This window comes from Eutrigla gurnardus (genome assembly GCF_963514095.1).
Source record: "Eutrigla gurnardus genome assembly, chromosome: 1".
Lineage (NCBI taxonomy): Eukaryota > Metazoa > Chordata > Actinopteri > Perciformes > Triglidae > Eutrigla > Eutrigla gurnardus.
The window spans coordinates 18,974,025-18,994,293 of NC_139915.1; the positions used below are offsets into that span (position 1 = coordinate 18,974,025).

Sequence of the window (20,269 nt, forward strand, 5' to 3'; positions counted from 1 at the left end):
TCATCGTAATGTATATACTCTCCGGCAGTAGCCCCCGTGGCCCTTTCAAAATTTCCAGTGGGGGAATTTTCTAGTTTAATTTGTGAAGCACATTGCGTCCTGTGTCCATATGACCTGTCATATGAAATGTGCAAACTTAACCTTCCTCTTGCTCCATTTGATTGGCTGAATGGTGTGACATTAACGAGTGGCACTGAAACATTGATAATCTTTTAACTTTCATGCGTCTAAAAACTGCGAGAAGGGGCCAGACAGCTCACTCAGCAGAGTCGCCCCCCCATGTACTGGCCCTATGCTGCGTGTCACTCCCCTCTCTCTCCCCTTTTCACTCTAACACTGTCCTCTCCAATAAAGGCAAATAGAATACTAATGAAGCAATGAGATGTGTAAGAGATGACTGCACGGCAGGCAACACTGGTTGCAGGTGTGATCGGCTCCACACAGTAAATTCGTCAGGTGATGCTTTTGTACTTGGCTGCACCATTTTGCAGTACAACACCACTTTTACCTATGTCCTGAATAATACACATATAAGTTAATTAATATATTTCTTATTTCTTAGAGAATAAACTTTGTAAAGGTTAAAGCAATGGCAGAAGAATAGTCCATGAGTAACTACATGGCTAAACACTCACCACTGACGAACATTAATGCATGTCAATTATTCTCTTCGTTTAACAGGAAGGGTTTATGTATTTATTTATTTTGACTGTAATACTGTAATAATTTTCTTTTATTTATTATGTATTTCCTTTTTGCAAGAACTGTATGTGGGACATGGGGTGAGGTTACGGTGAATATCAAAAGGTGAACCTTTAATGTTACTGTCTCCCATTGCACCTGTTAAATGATTCAAAAATATATATTTTTAAAAGAATATAGTGCTGAGAATGCAGCTTAAAAGACATCTACTTTCCTGACATGGTGTGAGCTCATCAGCAGGGTGTAATCAACATGTGTCATATGGATTCATCTATAAATCCCAAATGTTGATTGTGATCATAAGCATTGTTTTTGTTGTGTCAGAGGCTGAAGGGTCATGTCACGAAGCAGCAGATGTGAGGAGCTCACCTAAAGCCCAGACTGTTTATGTGCTGGCTGCCCAGCCTGAAGACGCTCTTCTTGGCCAAGTCCTCCAAGTTGTTAGAGCCCTCGTCGTTGACCACCATGGCCAGTATAAGCCCTGCCTCCACGCCATCCACATACTTGGCAAGGCGACGACTCTCATCCTTACTACGATATGTGTCAAACCTGTGGGAATAAAGGAAGGTTAAAGACAGACAGGGCAAAATAACAAAATCCTTATTGTCTGTCCTAGTCCTATTACCCAACAAATATCAATCTCCAACATACTGTATATCATGTCATAACATATGAGATATGTTAGTCAGAAATCTACTTTATCTATTTATTTATTTTTACTTTATTAATGTGCACCCTCAATAAATATGGAGAGTGCAGAAACAGAGATCAGGTTGATTTATGAAACATGTTTTTCTGCTGTACATGTTGCAGCAACATGCAGCTGAATCAGGTCGGAACTGGAAAACAGGACTGGAGGACACTTGCTTCTTTCACAGAGATATATAAGGAATTCAAAGGTTTCAAGGCAATATAAACCCAGTTTTAAAGATGTGTTTAAAGGAGAGTAAATGCAAAACAAAATATATTAAAATAGATTATCAAGTTGATTGGTAAAAAATAAAACAATCTATTTAATATTGAGTGTTAAGTGTATCCAGCCTTCTTGTAATGTAAGTAGTACACCACTCTTAATTAGGGGCAACATTCAAAAATCTAAATTAATATTTAATGACTTGAGTTAATTTCCCAAACACTTCAATTAAACTGCTGACACTCTGACCAACTAACACTAAATCATGCATCAAATTTTCTACAAAACTGACACTGGTCCCTCACCAACACCAGCCACAATGTGAGTGTCGCCATCAGCAGCTCCATGTCATCTCTCCCCCCACACATCTCAGCCTCAGAGTCACTTCTGACAGCAACCTGTCCTAAACACCGCAGCAACCAAAGCAGCGTCTCCGTCCCTGCCACAGGAACACTGATCAACGCTTCCATCACCTCCAGACCCAACTACTGCAACTCATCCAAACTCCTCAGTAACCTCCAGTACATTCAACTCTTCGCCACTCTTCGGCTCTGCTCACCATGACCACATAACCCCGGTCCTCCAGACCCTCCACTGGCCCTCCGTTCCATAACACATCTACTCCTCATGCTCTTCACTCACAAAGCCCCCCACAACCAGGCCCCGTCCGACCCCACCAGCCTGCTCCTCCACCACACTCCATTCAGATGATCAGGACCAACAATGAACACTGAACCTGGGGAGACATCTTTCTCCCAAAACACATAAGAGGCCGCACCGAGCATCCACATTTATAATGTGACTGCTCTATAAACTTACTATATACTTGCTCTAATGAAATATTATTATATAATATATACTGTATATATATACAGTATATATTATATAATAATATCTCATTAGAGCAAGTATAATAATAATATATTATATAATATATATATATATATATATATATATATATATATAGTATATATTATATAATATATTATTATTAAAGAAACATTCACTCTGTGCTCAAGTCAAATAAAAAGTGCTGCAGGTCTGGCCTTGACAAATGTGCTTCCACAATTACTTAAATTAATATTATCAAGTTGATTTGTAATCATGGTAACATACTCATCCAAATGGCAAACATTAATTTACCGAATACATGAGGGACGGATTCACAAAGAGGAATCACTCATCAACTCAATTATTCAACTACTTCGGCAGATGATATTACAGCAGAAACACACCCATAAAGGTTTGCAGCTGAGTGCAGTTGTCCATATAAAAGTGTTGGTGGTGAAGGATGAAGGTCAACCTGAGGCTAAGGTCTTCCTCTCTCTCTGGCCAGAGCAAATAAGAGAGGGATGAGGGAAAACGTAAGCTCATTATTTGTTTATTCAGTTATATAATAATTTTTAGTCATATTGTTTTTCAAAAAATTAGAACTGAAGTGAATGAATTTGCTTCACGTTTGGTGTGAGCACAGCATAAATGAGCCTTTCTGATGTATCTGATCTTTCACCAGAAAAATAAACATGAATATTAAATATTTATTTACAGAAATAAAGGAAAACATCATGGGCCCTAGTTTCGTGGCGCAGCGCAGGGCGGCGGAGGGTGGCGGAGCCGGCGCGATGCAAGTTTCGACCCGCGCAGCCTTGCGCACCGTGAAGGTACGTGTCCACAGGGGCGATTTTAAACGCGTGTGGACGCGCCGCTTCCCAGTATTGCACGCTTGGTGGGCTGCCACTAGAGGATGATTGACAGGCGCTCTGCTTTAAACAACAGATTTTCGCGAGCGTTTGCGAGCGTTCCCGAGGCGGCGAGTCGAGCCCGGCGCCTCTGATTAGCATAAAGTAGATTCGACTTCAACTTTAGGCAAATGAGGAGCGGCCAACTCGCGCGCCGTCTCTCGACATTCGCCGCGACGCTACCAGAATGCATTGCACAGCTTTTCACATAGACAATGAATGGGACGCGGGGAAACACCGCTGCCTGTGGACACGCACCTTCAGTTTGGCAGTTTGGTGGATCGCCTGCGCCAAGATGGGTGTGGCGGCGCAGCAGGGGGAGGTGTCACAGATTCAGCTTGGCGTAGCGGAAGTTTCGTGGCAAAAAAGCCTCGCCGAGACTGCGCTGAAAGCTCGCCAGCTCCGACCTGGTCTACTTTCGGCGCAAGGCGCAAGGCGTAAATAAAGTCCATTCATTCAATGCGAATTACAGCTGCGGAGTGGAAGTTTGGCTGACGGCGCGCAGTGCGCACACGTCACCGAGACATCACAGGCAGGTTTCCACAGTTCCAGGCACATTTAAATGCAATAAATAATCACAACAAACACTATTTAATGCAACTAATTGAATCAACACGTGAATTTATATCTATATAGATTGTCCCGTCACATCTGACGTCAGATCAAAGGCGGATTGCACGCGTAACGGAAACTCAGCCTCTCGGACCAAAACATCTCCCTCTCTCTCTCCTGTTTTTTATAATATGGGCATTGTTATTATTATGATACGCGCGCACAGCGCGTGATGCGCGTGGTGGGAGCAGCGGCGCTGCTTCTGTCATCGGGTTGTCAAGTGACGGAACTTGCACTGAACCTCCCCTAACGCATTAAAGGTGAGGAGAGGAGCTCATTTGATTGGTGAAGATCTGAATCGGCTGTATTAATCCCAGTCCACGCCTCGTCTCCTCCTCGTCTCCCACTCACGCCTTCTTCTCCTCCCTCTTTCCCACTTGCGCGGGTGGGCGAGACGGGAGGTGTGCCTGCGCGAGCTTGCGCGGTGCACGAAACTTGCAAAGTCCAGGCGGACACACCCCGTCGGCGTGGCGCAGGTGCGCTGAAAGTTGACTGCGCCTGGTCTACGAAACTAGGGCCCCATATCTCAAATAAACTCATCAAAAGCAAAACACCAAGATCAAGTGGATTTCAGCAACACCATCATCCCGACCCTGCAGGACAAGCTCTCTCAGCTGCACGTGCCTGACTACAGCTGCCGGTGGATTACCGACTGTAAGATGGGAAGCTGGGGAAGCATGTCTCCAACAGCTTGACCATCAGCCATTCCCCTCGCTGCGTACTTTCCCAATGTCCACTCTCCAGTCCATCAAGCCCCTTAAGTTTGCAGATGACACCACCCTCATTGGGCTCCTCCATCACCCTCTCCCATCACCCTGTGTGACCCCCCAGTCGACACCATGGAGTCCTTCTGCTTCCTGGGACAATAATCAGCCAGAACCTCCAGTGGGAGCAGAAAATCAGTTGCATCACCAAGAAGGCACGGTAGAAGATATACTTCATGCGGCAGCTGAAGAAGTTCAACCTGCCAAAGGCAATGGTGCACTGCTACACCTCCATCAGAAGCCGCTTTTAGGCTGCCTTTTCATTGCGGGGGTATTCCGCTGGTATTCCATAGTAAAAAACAATTAGCTGTTTTTGCATTAATAATAATTTGTATTTAGTTCAAATTTATTTATTTGGATAAGCCCCTTGAGATGCACCATCTCGTTTTCAAGGGGGTCCAGACATACATTGCATAATACACAACAAAGAATCAACCAACACAAACATACAAACAGAAACCAAACAAAACCGAAACCGAAAAAAAAAAACACAGACACACCACAGATTGTCATGAAAAACATTGGAATATTACAACTGAAAGAGGGCCATAATAGACAACATTAAATCAACAGTAAAGACATAAATTGAGTCAATTTAACAAAGCCTATTGGACATGTATGATACAACAATTCATTGAACACAGGAGCAGGCCGTCACACAGTGAGAAGACAAGATACTCTTGAAAAAATGTAGTGAGGAAATAGAGGAAATAGACCTGATATTAGCAGGTGAATTGTTCCAGTCAGCTGCGGCCTTAAACATAAAAGCTCTTCTGCCAATTGATTTTTTAGCAAGGGGAACAAAAAGATAGAGTTGGTTAGAATGTCTGATATTATAATTTGATGTGTAAGGTAATAGAAACTGCTAAAGGTAAGGGGGTAATTAAAGTAAATACATTTATATATAAGTAAATACCAGTGTAAATGTCTTCTTACCTTTAGTGATGGCCAGTTGAGTCTAGTATACATTGTGCAGTGATGGGTGAAATAAGGACATCCAAGAACAAATCTACAGAGTCTATTGTAGGCTGTGTTAAGTGCAGCAAGGTCTGATTTGTGAGCATTTTGATACACTACATCACAGTAGTCCATAATTGGAAGTATCAGTTGATTAACAAGTCGCTTCCGGACACTTAGCATAAAACAGTTACGAGAGCGGTATAATGAGGTGAGACCAAAATTGACTTTGCGTAAAACATGATCTATATGAAGTTTAAATGTGAGTTGAGAGTCTAGCCATACACCTAGGTATTTAAAACTTTAAACTTTAAACAGAGGTGTGTCGTCAATGCAGTTAATTTCAAAAGAATCAGGTTTAGATTTCAGCTTTTGCTTCGTCCCCAATATCATAATGTAGGATTTAGATTTGTTAAGAAGAAGCTTATTACAGGATAGCCATTTCTGCACCTCTGTAAAATCAGACTGAAGGGAGGCTTGTATTTGTGGTAAGTCAGGCTGGGATGTATATATGACGGTGTCATCAGCATAAAGTTGAACCTGACATTTAACAAGACTTGATGGTAGATCGTTTAAAAAAATAGAAAAAAGTAGCGGGCCCAGAGTTGATCCCTGTGGGACACCCCTTTATTGGACAGGAAAATCAGATTGAGATCCATTTATAACAACACACTGTTTTCTGTTGTGAAGGTATGTGCTAAACCACTGAACGACATTAAGAGAGAGGCCAATACTATGAAGCTTGTCTAGCAACAAGTAACAGTCAACAAAATCAAAGGCTTTTGTTAAAGGGGCCCTATTATGCTATTTTTCCACAAGTTAATATAAGTTATTGATGTCTCCAAACCTGGTCTTTGAATTCCTCAACTGGAAAAAACAATCGGAACATGTATTTCGGAGTGGATCACACTCCTCATTTTCAGCTTTTTTACCCCACTTTTTCAAACGGGTGATTCTGTCGGGGTGTAGCCTTATGCTAATGAGATGACCCCTGACCCCGCTCCTACTGAGGAAGTGGTTGTGTCTCTCCGCCCCGTGCTGTCCGCGTCCAGCTTGTTGCCATGGTTATGGTTCTACGCTACAAACTAACAGCGGTCCAGCCGTACCGCTTCGAACCGGACTCCGACCCAGAACCAGGACCAGCTCCTGTAGAAGTTCTACGCCGCGGATGCAGCAGGACGTTTCTGAATGGTTAGTTAACATGTCTGTGTAACGTTTTGGACGGTAACTCGATGTGTGTTAGCGTAGCTAGCGCTAGCCACAATGACGCTAATGCTGCGTTCTTCGCTCTATAAGTAAAGTATCTGTGAGCTATTTTCGGCAACAATTAATATCGTTAGTAGTGCCGTGTTGTTGACAGTTCACAGTTGCATGTTTTCCAAATGGGGAACATTATATTTAAACTGATGAAAACCCGATGAAAACAGCGTCCTGTATGCGGGCAGTTTGTTTACATCACATTAACGGGATTAAAAACCTGATCCTCTACACATAAAGATATACAAGCAACAGGATTTGGTCAGTATGTCGTCTTCCAGAATTATGTGCTGAATTGTGAATTGTAGGCTGTGTGCTGTGTTTTATAAACGTGATTGTGCTCCATCTCAACATTACGTGCTAAACTTACTGTTACAAAATTCAAACATGAGGTTTACACCTCAGCTTGTCAGCAAAGTCAGTCAGGTTACCATATTAACAAGATGTGTTGTTGAAATGCTCAAATTCTGTACTATATTCATCTAGGTGACCATGTGGGCCTTCAGACACCAAACATGTCTGCTGCATGGAGACACCACGGGTAATGTTATTGTCTGTTGAGATTATTATTCATATAACATGACGATTATCATGATTCACACTAGGTAAGAAGACGGATGCAGCAGCTGGAGGAGGAAGAGGCTTGCATGAGGAGGAAGAGGCTTGCATGGTGGGACATCCTGGTTGGAACCGTCTGAATCTTCTCTCTCCAAAACGCATGAAATATACAGTTGGTTATGGTGCTTTACACTTAAGAGGAATACAGCAGTCTGTTGTTTGTTTATCAATTGTGTTTTATAAAAAATAAATCCCTCTATGCAACATATTATGCAGTCTTCCTGACCATTACTTCAGTAATATTAACCATGACACATTTTACAATTACTGTAAAGACTTTATTGTCAAATTAATCAGCAGTTGAAGTTCACAGTTATCTATAAACGCAAACTGTGGCCAACTCTGCAGGGTCAAATCAAGCTCTTCTGAAGTCAAGGAAGAGCTGCCCTCCAAAGTATCCTCCTCCTCTACCGGGTCCAGGCGAGCTCTCTTTGATGGTCTCCTTATTGGAGTGGTTGTGAAACGGGTCTGGAACCATGGCTGTGCCAACACCAAAGTCCTTTCAGGACACAGTAGCTGTAACAGAGTTGTATGGAGGAATGAAACCCATGATATCACATAATAGAAATACACATCTGCACAACTACTAGTAGTTGCTGTTAAACCTGATCTCAAGTAGGCTACATGTCGGGCTACACACCTTTACTTGGGTAAGGAGCCTGTAGTCCTCCTAGACAGCTGACTGCCAACAGTAGCTGCTGTGGGTCGCTGTGGGACGCTGATGTGAGCTGCTGCTCTGTAAGCAGACAGACAGTCAGACAGACAGTCAGAGTTTACCACTACATCTGAAATGTGGAACACGTTACTATTTCACTATAACTGATGTTGTGACGCACCAATGGCTCGTAAAATCCCTTCGTTAGCGGTGCAAAAACAAACGTTTGGTGACGTCGTCTTTGCATCGGCGTGTAAACAAACACAGATCAGCTGCTCTTGCTGCCGCATTCAAGCTACAAAACGTTCCCAAGCAAACTGATGTCTAGCGTTATTTTACAGGTTTGGGCCCCCGCAGTACTACGTATCGTTAACGGTGCTCAATATCAATACAATGGAAGCTTTTAACGCAACACGCCAATGCTAACTTTAGCGCAACACGCCAATGCTAACACACCAATGCTAAGAAAGCAACGGTAAACTGTAACACGGCATATTACATAATATTTAGAAACTTACCGCTTCAGTGTCTGTGGTTGGCTCTCGGACTGTCGGTACTGATCCAAACTTTAGCCCCAGGTTAGAGGCATATCCTGAGCTGTAGCGACCCATGTTGTCAGAGCTCCTGTCGGTGAATTGCGTCGCACACACAAACACACATTTACGGACGCGTGTGCGCACATTTCCATCGTAGATGCTCCGACGATGCCAGTAAATATCAGCAGTTGGACTGCCAACTCGCTTTCCGTTGATTTTGGCATTTTGGTTCACTGGTTTGTATGTACATCACACTGACAGCCAACAGGTATGGGGATTATGTGGGCGGGACCACACAGGTGGAGCGATTCTAATGAGCCGAGATGACCCATATAAGGCACAGGAAAATTCGGTGCTGACGTCATTTAGTGGACATTCTGCAAACCGTTCGTTTATCGGGAGGATTTCTTTCAAACTGAGAAAGTGAAACAGGGAGATGGTGGTCTTTTCTGATACTGTGGGGACTTATTGACACCCCAGGGACCCATTTTAGGGTTGAAAAACATGGAAAAGTCGATTTTTCATAATAGGGCCCCTTTAAGTCAATAAATATAGCACCAGTGAGTTTACCATTATCTGCAGCAGAGAACACATCATTAGTAAACTTTAGCAGAGCTGTTGTTGTTGAATAGTTAGATCTGAAGCCAGACTGGAATGGTGATAATAAAGTGTTAATAGTGAGATCATGGGAGAATTGATTGTAAATTAACTTTTTAAATACTTTGGCAATGGAACAGATAATTGAGATTGGTCTATAATTGTTTGGGTCAAGTTGGTCCCCCCCTTTATGGAGTGGGGTGATGCGTGCACATTTCCAGATAGCTGGTAACTCACAGGTGGACAGTGAGAGGTTAAATAAATCAGCAAGTGGGTATATTAGAACATGAGAGGCAAGTTTGTTAAATCTGATCTCTAAACCATCAAGTCCTGTACTGCTGTTTATTTTTAAGTCATTAATGGCATTCAGGACTTCTAGTGGAGAAATGCTTCTAAATGAAAAAGAACTGGAACAGGCTGAAATATTGCTAGGGGTGCATGTGGCCAAGTAGGATTCAGGTAGAAGTGATGAGTAAATAGTCGAGAAATGATGATTGAATGCTTGGGCAATAGTTATCTCTAATTGTTCTCTAAACTCTCAGTGCTGTTGACTCAATCTGCATATTAACTGTGTTTTAATTTGCTAAGCATTTTGCATTTTACGGCTGTCACCTTTAATCAGACAAAATCTAATGACAGTGAATTAAAGGAGACTGGATGCCGTCCAATGCATCACTTCCTCCTCCAGAAATGACAATAATCTATTTATCACAACAAATGCTGTAAATCAATGTAGCTGACCTCCAGCTGGAGTAAAACAGGTGTTGGATAATTAAGCTTGAAAGGATATTAAGAATGACATTTAATATCCTATACATTAAACAACGGCAGAGATATTAGATGCACATTTGTCTCCCTCATGACAACCCTGGTGAGATCGTTACCACCACATCATTCCTGCTCTAATTAAGAGTCTGCTTAGAGGCGACCCTCACCTGTCCTCATGCAGCACCTCGCCGGTCTTGGGGTCAATGACATGGATGATGATGCCTCGGCTCCCCCAGCTCCTCTGGAACAGGTAGTTGTTTTGGTTGCTGTCTCCAGGGCTGAGGGTCTTGTTGAGGAGCGTCCATGACAGCTTCTTTTCTCCATGGATCTCGAGTGTCCCTCCTGTTCCAACGCCAATATACTTCCTCCCAAAGTAGCTGTGTTCCTTATCGCTGTCGTCCAATCTGAGAGAATTGTAAACATTTTAATAATACATGTCTTACTGCTTCAGAGGCTATAAGGTTTTATCATTTAGAGGATTTTCCACAAAAGGGACATTTTGCCCACATTTGGTAGTTGGCAGTAGTATGACAGGAGGAAGGATGGTTCTACTCAAGACCTAAACCTTCATAGTCAAGCTGAAACCTTATTTCCAGAGTATGGATCGTATTTCAGGGTGAAACAGGAAAGGCAGGAGGGACATAGGTTTGTAACCTGTTCTTGCTGCAAGGCTTCAAATAATGCAGCTTGGTCGTGGCCCTTGGTGTCTGACACCAATGCTCAGTTAGTGTTTGAGCATTTATGTGACGCAACAAACTCCATAATGATGGTGATCATTCATGTTTTGTTTGGTCTGTCTGCAAGACCACAAGCAAACTACTTTAAAATGCTATGCTAATATTGTAGCTGCTCAGATTTCTGACTCAGCAAGGTCAGGTGGATAATCCCAATGCTGACAGGCCTTTACAGGTATTCAAACAACTCACTCCAGCTGAAATATTTCAACTAGTGTAAATATGCAAATTTTGCACACTTGGCATATTCTTCTCATCCGCATTGCATAATTTGTGCTGCCTCAATCATGCTCTTTTCCTCAACCCACAGTGGTTTTCTTCTTGTGAAGACAGAAGTTTATTTTGAAAAGACTATATACATGTAATGAGTAGACACTGACACGCTGTCACTGACATGTGATGTGGAGAGAATGTACAGCGTCAGAGTTGCGAATTTCGGAGCACTGATCAAGCTGTGTTATTTAAGGGAGTTGTTACGTGTTGAATGTTGCGAGGAATTTAATGTGATGTTTGAAAATATGTTTTCCAGGAAGAAAAAAAATATTGTATTTTTATATAAAATATGAAAAATGGATACTTTATATTATTATCAAAAAGATGAGCAGGATGACTGGGGATGTGATTTAAAAGCGTTAAAAAGCCATTTTTCATTGCAGCTCGACTTAATGTTAACTGATAGAAATCAAGTTTAATATTAGTCTGTTTTATAACAGATATATAATCAATCGTATCAGAGAAGAACCACTTCAACATGATTAGTTAATTTAAGGAGCTAAACCAACCATAAGCTTAGTGAATATGCCCATCATCATGTTTTCATACAAGTGTACCTTCCAAAGAGAGAGATGGTGAGGTTGCCTTTATAAGGACAGTCTGGGCTTCCAATGTGCAGCTCCCCCCTGTTCCCAATCAGAATGTGTTTGGTTCGGAGCAGTATGGGCCGGCTGGTGTCAGCAATCACCAGCTTTCCTAAAGAGGAGAGACAGAGAGACAGAGAGAGAGAGAGAGAGAGAGAGAGAGAGAGAGAGAGAGAGAGAGAGAGAGAGACAGAGAGAGAGTGAGAGAGAACAGAGGGGGAGACAGAGAGACAGAGAGAGAGAGAGAGTTGGTGGTGATGAAGGCTCAGGAACTGGACTCGCACACACACGCACACATGTGCACACACGTATGATATATTTAACAAGATTGAATGTATGAAATGAAATAGTTGTGGCTTTGAAAGACACAATCATGTACAAATGTTTCTACAGTAAGTTACTGTCATCAGAAACAGATCATAGGTAGTAGGTAAATATGTGTGACCAACAATATCAAACAAAACTAAATAACAGACATGTTTAGGCAACCAAAATGTTCAAATTATCTTTGATGAAGTGAAAAACACTGTGAAAGGTTTAAAGTTCTCCTAAGGTCATCTGCCAAAACACTGTGGCAACACCCTCTCAATCAGCAGGTAAGCCCCGCCCCCTAAAGAATCCCCTGCTTTCTGGTCTGTTGCACTCTAAATGGACCATAATGTACTAAATGAACATCATGCTGGATTGAAGAAGACTTGAAACTAGAGATTGAGACCATAAACTCATGTTTACAATGTTTACTGAGATAATACATCAAGAGAGAAGTAGGACCATTTTCACACATTTCTATACAATCAGAGAGGAGTCGGCCCCTGATGGCCATGAGAAAGACTGCAGTTTGAACACTTCAGCATTGGCTTTTCTCTTCAGAACCAGAGGTTGATGTCTGGGTTCTCTACAGCACCATATCTCTACCACTCCACATCAAGCTCATTGTTGAACCACGCTCACATTTATGAAACCCAATCAGACACTTTAGAGAAACATTAACACAAGATGAATTTCTTTAGCTTACCTCCACTGAGAATCTCAATGGAGTGGACCGTAGCTGAAGTTGTGAGAAGGACTTTCCTGCCATAACCAATGGTAACACGGTGATCTTCACTGTGTCCCGGCATCCATGGCTGAAATCCTGGCTCCTTATCTGGACACACTGCAAGAAACAGACACAATTCACTATTAAAGATGTGCAATTAGTCGATCAGTAATCATCAATCACACTGTAGGCAAATTTCTAATTTTAATAAGGTCTATATAAATAACCACTTGTACTGTCTTTATTGTGATTATTATTATGATTATTATCAACCACACAAGATGCTTGTTAACAGACTGAACTTTTATTGCACAACATGAGACTAACAGCCCACGATCTAGTGTTAAATATTAGACTCACAGAAAATTTGCATTTTCTACTAAACGTGCTGTTTGTTGTCTAAACTAAGAGCCAATCAGCTCTTAGATTAGGTGAGAGCCAGGCATTTCCCATCATGCCCCGGGGCTTGCAGTCGTGGAGAGCAGCTGCGGCGCCTGGCTCTAAAAACTGCGGCCGCCATGATTTCGTGAGATATAGTTTCCCACGTGTTCAAGACATCAGAGCAAGTCGGGATCAAGTTGGACACAAAACTAACCAGCATGCATTGTGCGGCGATCGCCAGTGATCGATTCCTCACATGCCTGGCTTATCTCCAACGAGCCTATTGTGTCCCTTACTCCCACCCACGTTAACTTTGGGCCACTAGAAACTCTGATATGATTGTGACACATCACATCAATCTGTCAATCACACTAGCTGGCGACCATGGAGACATGTTTGAGTCAGTCCACATCGTCAAGCGATGGTGAGATCAAACTAGCCAAATTGAGAAAATATGTTGTTATGTCGAGTTTGGTTTGATTGAAAACAGCGACGGGAGACCAGAATGCATCATGACTCTTAAGGCGCTAGCCATGAAGCCAGCCAAGCTAAAGCCACATCTGATTACAAAGCACCCAGAATTTAAGGGCAAAATAAAACATATTTTCAGTGGAAAGAGCAAGGAATACATCCGCCAAAAAACACAGATGGTGAACCTGGACACATCTTCAGAGAAAGCCCAGAAGACTTCCAATTTGGTCGCACAATGGATTGCTACACATGGAAGCCGACCACAATCGCACAAGAACTCATACTTCCAGTGACTGTTAAAATGTGCTTAATCGATTATGAGGGGGTCCTTGGAAAATGTTCTCCCCTGTAAGGGGTCCCTGGCCCCAAAATTTTGAGAAAACCTGATTTAAATAACTGCTTGAGGATCAAAGAGGTAAAATGATACATTTGTGATAAATAGATCAGTGAAAAGTGCAAAAGATGAATAATGCATTGTTTTTCCATATTTCCTATTAACCACTGAAACCCTCCAGAAACCCTATCATGCACTATAACATGCATAATCTCATCTTTTTCAGATTGTTTTGGTGCATTGTGTGTGAGGAATGAACCAATGTGCCACACTGAGTGTTGGTATGACAACAGTGAGAAAAGGTGGCTTCAGCATCGGCCAACGCTTGTTAGCAAGCTAGTACTAATATTAATATTAATACTAATAAAAAGGTGATGTTGTTGTTATTGTGAAGTGATTCTTTACATAGAAATGTACTCTGAAAGGTCAGTCCAGTGGCTCATATTTATTGGATTTTTGGATTTCCAGTTGAAGCGAATTGTTTTCTTGGGGACTGAAATGAGCAAGCGGTTTTGTATTTGTTTGGTATGTTGGTTTTTGAAGTGTCTCCTAATAGGCAGAGCTGTTGGCATGGAGGGACTCTGAAGTCCAGGATGGTGGAGAGAGAAAGAGTGAAACGGTTCACAAGCCCAGATTGTGTGAAAATAATCATCTGCCCTGCCTATTGTACATTGTAAGCAGGTGTCTGTGTTTGCCAGTACCGTTTTGTACATTTTATATTGAGTAATATGTATTCGGTGGATGACTTTGTATTGGCTTAGATGTAGGTTTGTATTGGTTGTCATAGCAAAGTTGAGGGAGAGGTGGCAAGGTCTGTGTCTGGGATGGTTAGAGTTGTGTTAGAGTCAATTTGTAAATTGAGTTATATAACTTATTAGTTGCTGCACGGTGGTGTAGTGGGTAGCACCGTCGCCTCACAGCGAGAGGTTCCCGGATTCGATTCCCGGGTCGGGTTCGGGCCCGGGTTCCTTCTGTGTGGAGTTTGCATGTTCTCCCCGTGTAAGCGTGAGTTCTCTCCGGGTTCTCCGGCTTCCTCCCACAGTCCGAATACATTCAGGATGGGGATAGGTTCATTGATGACTCTAAATTGCCCGTAGGTGTGAATGTGAGCGTGAATGGTTGTCTGTCTCTATATGTTAGCCCTGTGATAGACTGGCGTCCTGTCCAGGGTGTACCCTGCCTTCGCCCAATGACAGCTGGGATCGGCTCCAGCCCCCCTGCGACCCTGAATACAGGATAAGCGGTAGACAATGGATGGATGGATGGAATTTATTAGTTTGGAAGGTTCTAGTGGTTAAAAGTTCTGTTGATGACTGAAGTTGTAGATATTCTACAAACAGTTGTTTCCCAATGCTTTGGTTCAGTACAAAGTCTAAGAATTGATTGTTGCGGAAAAGATGGTGAAGGTGTGTGATACCTTTTTGTGTCCATGTGTGACAGTGAAGAGGGGAACTGTGGAGTTTGAAGTCTGGGTTGTGCCAAATAGGAGTATATTCACATGGTGTTGGAGTACAATTAAACATCTTAATGACTTTTCACCAGGATGTTAGAGTATAAAACAGGGATGTTGTTTGATGGTTGTGCTGAGGAAAGTTAAATCAGAAAAACTGATCAGAACCCAAGTGGCGCTTTGTTATTGGCCTTCCATTCCGTCATGAATTGGCCATAACACTCAATGGTCCAGGTTATTGATCAACACCTATCCCGTTCAGGGCCACGAGTCGGGTCCAGAGCCGACCCCAGCTGAGAGGTTGCTGTGAGGTGACAGTGGTAAACACTCCACCACCATGCAGCTCAGTCCCTCTGGGATTATGGTGCCATTGGGACATTCCCAATCATATCTACATTGCAGGATGGTCAGATTTGGTGTAAAGTAATCCACCTAACAGCAAGTGGTGGACTCACTGAGGTTGTACTTTACAGTAACGACTATCAGTGGAGTACTCACTGTAGCTAGCTTGCTAGCTCTGTCATTCTTTAAAGCTAGAAAGCTCAGAAATTAATAAGATGGGCAGTGTTGGTACCTCAGGCTTCCATGTCTACTCTAACTTTCTCATCTCTCCCTCTATCTAAATGTGGATAAAATAGTACACAAGGTTATTGAAATGCTCACTCAAGAGTTAGAGTGACTGATAAACCCCATTTCATTTGTGTCGATTAATGTCAGCCTGGCACTGAGACACTGTGTGTAACCATCCAGGCTGCTGAATGGAGTTTCAAATGGCTCTCTTGTGTGAAACAGTGCTTACCTCATCTCCCTGCCATCTAATGGATCCATCAATGCCATTGACTGGCCAGGGACCTGAATTGTCAAGTAGATTTCCCAGAGGGCTAACACAGATTGAGGGGTGACGTGCAATCAGCTGGCGTCTGCTGTCTCTGAGTGATGGCTGTTTGGCTCTGGAGGACTCTGCTCAATACTATTCCCTTCTCCATTCTATCAATAAGATATCCACCTTAGCACGTTGAGGCTAGTGGCTCTATCATTGTGTCACAGCTGCACTGACTACATTTACATGCACACTCATATTCAACTATTATTTCAGAAAGTGACAATATTCCTAAATTGATATGTGTCACTCCGTGGATATTCTGAATTAGTTATTATACTGAATGGATCATTTACAGATGAAGATGTGTGATGTTGATGTTATTCAGTTTTTAGCAGCAGTCTTTGGACATGTATACAGCACATTCACTATATGAGTCTCAGTTTGTGTTTTTACGACACTTACTCAAATGGACAAGATGATGCTGGTAAGAATAGGAACAAAGACAACTAACATTACCTTAATCAAAATATGCATGGCTGCATTTAAATGGGAATATTAGTGGAATATTCATTTTCTCCAGCCATATTAACATATTGATATTTTTTCTTCTTCTTAGGAATAAGGACAAAAACAGAAGATTTGGTGATGTGGTGCATGTAAATGTATGACTTGCTCCTTTGCTTTACTTGAAATGATTATCTTACAATGAACTCAGGCAGGATGAACTATACCTGACCTTGATCAAGAAACCATCCACGCAGGTGAGAATTATAGGGGAGACGGAGAATTATAACATAAAAACAAAACAAGATAAATCTTAATAGGTTAGGATAATTCCTGTTGTTTGTTGTTTGTTTCCACAGTTTCCACTGTGATGTGTTCCTGCTGGGAGCCTTTTGGGAGTAGAGCTGAAATACACCAGAGGGGTATTCCACCAAACTCGCTAATTAAAGCGGCGCTTACCTGGTTAAGCCTGGTTAGAACTAACGCCAACTTCCACTTGCGGCTAAACGCATTTCAGCCGCGCCTTGTTGAGGCTAATTCAAGTCAGGTTAACGTTGTCGTGTGTTACGCACGTTCACGGGATATGAAGCCAGACCAGAACCGTGAATGTCGAATCATCGAGAAAATGGCAGAAAAGACCAGGGCAAAAATTATTGATGGAACTGTACGAGGAGTACAAACCCATAATAACCAAAAAAGGGAATACTGTAGTGATAAATAAAAATCACGAGGCTGCTTGGGCAAAAATTGCCGAGCGATTAAATACAGAAGTACCGTTAAGAGTAACATGTTCTAATATAACACTGACCACAATATCGCAAACGTGAGGATAGTGTAGAGGTAACGCGCCTGCTTTGCACGCAGCCGGCCACGGTTCAATTCCAGACTATGGAACTTTGTGAAACTTGTTTCTTTGGCCGGAACACTCTCTCTCTCTCTCTTTTTTTATATAGGCCTGGTAAATGCATCTACATTGACCAACTCATTTATCTCAACAATTAAATGAACACATTCGATGAACAATGCCTTTGTCATTGGGATCTATAACATGCTATTAATAATAACATCTTTATACCTATCATGTTTTTGCAAGTTATATTTGGGTTCTGGGGAAATTGTATGACATATTTATCATAGTTAAGGTAAAATGTTGGTCTAATTATCTGATCTAAAGACAATTATACAGGCAAAAAAACAAAAAAAAACACAAATGAGATGTCTTCGCCAGGATGTGAACCTGGGATGCCCACATTGGAGGGCAGGTGCATCACCACTCACCCAACTGGGGGCTTTAGATGAAGATATGGCCAGTCAATCTTAAACAAAATAAACAATTTATTCACATTTTTTTAATTGCAAGCATGTATTCTTAGACGCTTGATGAAAATATAGTCTGTTTGTACTTCATAATTTTGGTAATTTTTGGTCTTTCACGTGACGAAATCACGAGGACTAGGCTTGGCGGAACCTTCTGCTACAGTTGTTTCCGACAGACGGACTTCTCTGAAACCCCCGCTAAAGTAAGCCTGATGGTTAGCCTGCCCCGGAGCAGGCTAGTTTGGTCGGATAAATTCCCATGGTTACTTAGCGGAGAGTGCCTCAAGTCACGTTGATGGAACGCAACTCTCACTAAAGGTAGCAAGGCTTATCGAAATTAGCCCGGCTTTGCGCTTAGCGAGTTTGATGGAATACCCCTCAGAGGTCACAGATTAGCTCCTGATTGGACCATCTGTTGGTACACTCCACAACAAGCAGCCTACTGTGACTTCATATTGTTTGTTTAGTACACTCCACACCAATGGAGCAAAAATAATTGAATAAATGAAAGACTAGCAAAATACTGTAAATAATCAAGAATGGCTCCAGTAAGAGACATTAAATATCAAACCATCTGTACCCTTAATAATGTAAATCATTAATAGGGCAGCACTCTGGTAGTAAATCAAAATTTTGAAATGAATTCTTCTGTCAGAATGAATAAGAGGATTAAGAGACAGTAAGTAATCCATGAGGGATGCTGGAGACAAAGGCTCATGGATGTTCAATGCAGTTTGGAGAAACATTTTCTCTGTCGACGGACTAAACTGAAATATCTATTGATTCTATTTTAGCTCAAAATGTAAGAATAAAAGCTATTTATAAAAGATCTTTTGAGTTATGAATTATATTTTTGTATTTGTTTAACCTTTATTTAGCCAAAATATTCCCACTGAGTCCTGGTCAGGACGCCAGCATGAAAGAGCATAAAAACAAATCTGTCTCCTAGAAAATTCCAGGATTATTAATTAATTGATAACTTTAACTTAATGGAATTAATGCAAGGCAACTTTATTTGTATAGAACCTTTCATACACAAGGCAGACTCAAAGTGCTTCACATCATAACATGTCATACAATAAAGTGAAAAAAAATAGAAGAATTAAAAGAAAATAAAGGAAAAATGAATATGCATTACAGAAAGACAAGGAGATTAAAAACATATTTGCAATACTAAAAACAGTGCAGACGTTAAAAGTTTTAGCAGAAAGCTATAGTGAACATAAAAGTTTTCAGTCTAGTTTTAAAAGTTGGGGCAAGTCTTACATCTTAAGGAAGTTTATTCCAGCTATTTGTTGCATAGTGACTAAATGATGCTCTCCCGTGATTTGAGTTTACTCTGGGAATCACTAACAGATTGGTCTCAGAAGATGTTAGTGGTCTAGAAGGCTTATGTAGTGGGAGCATATCAGTGATATACTTCGGCCCTAGACCATGTAGTGATTTATATGTGAGCAGGAGGATTTTGAAATCAATTCTGACGTACAGGGAGCCAATGTAAGGATTTAAGAATTGGTGTAATGTGCTCACATTTTTTGGTCTTTGTAAGAACTCTAGCAGTAGCGTTCTGAACAAGCTGTAGCTGCCTGACAGTTTTTTTCGGAAGACCTGCAAGGAGACAATTTCAGTAGTCTAGCCTACTAGTAATAAAGGCATTTACAAGTTTTTCTAAGTCTTAAGCTGACATAAGCCCTCTAAGTCTTGTTACATTTTTGAGGTGATAGGCCGATTTTGTTACTGATTACATGTGACTGTCGAAATGTAAATCAGAATCCATAATAACCCCAAGATTTCTGGCTTTATTTGAGGTTTTCAGGGACAGAGAGTGAAGGTGTTGAATTACTTTAAACCTTTCTTTTTTAGCACCAAAAACAATTATCTCAGTTTTGTCCTCATTTAGTTGTAGGAAGTTTTGGCACATCCAGTCTTTGGCTTGCTCAATGCACTGGCACAGAAGATCTATGGGGCGATAGTCGTTTGGTGATAGCGCTACATAAATTTGGGTGTCATTGGCATAGCAATGGTGGTCAATGTTATTATTTTGCATGATTTGTCCTAGTGGGAGCATGTTTATGTACTAGTGGGAGCATGTAGACGGGTAATGATTGCAAAGCAAATCGTTAGCCGGCCATTTCTGTAACTCGCTGAAACCGTCAGCACCTGTGAATCAAAATCGGGCAAGTCTTGGAAATCTTTGTGCTAGAGATTGATTAAAAAAGATGGCAATGGAACAATAAGAAAAAA

The 20,269-nt window shown here is 41.7% G+C and overlaps 1 protein-coding gene and 1 long non-coding RNA gene across 4 annotated transcripts in view; both read right to left on the reverse strand.

The window, feature by feature from the left end:
* The window catches only part of cemip (cell migration inducing hyaluronidase 1), a 264,056-nt gene that overhangs the window by 129,588 nt on the left and 114,199 nt on the right, over positions 1 to 20,269 (reverse strand). For all 3 annotated transcript variants that reach the window (XM_084006631.1, XM_084006632.1, XM_084006633.1), the window contains exons 3-6: positions 12,725 to 12,862; positions 11,683 to 11,821; positions 10,286 to 10,522; positions 1,072 to 1,251 (exon numbers count right to left, since the gene is read on the reverse strand). In XM_084006631.1, the coding sequence (XP_083862757.1) occupies positions 1,072 to 1,251; positions 10,286 to 10,522; positions 11,683 to 11,821; positions 12,725 to 12,862 (694 nt within the window). The remainder of the gene's footprint in view (positions 1 to 1,071; positions 1,252 to 10,285; positions 10,523 to 11,682; positions 11,822 to 12,724; positions 12,863 to 20,269) is intronic.
* On the reverse strand, positions 7,849 to 9,273 carry LOC311012160. The gene is made up of 3 exons (XR_014596997.1): positions 8,736 to 9,273; positions 8,203 to 8,298; positions 7,849 to 8,078 (listed from the first exon to the last, which is right to left on the reverse strand). It is a non-coding gene; the product is annotated as an uncharacterized lncRNA (long non-coding RNA).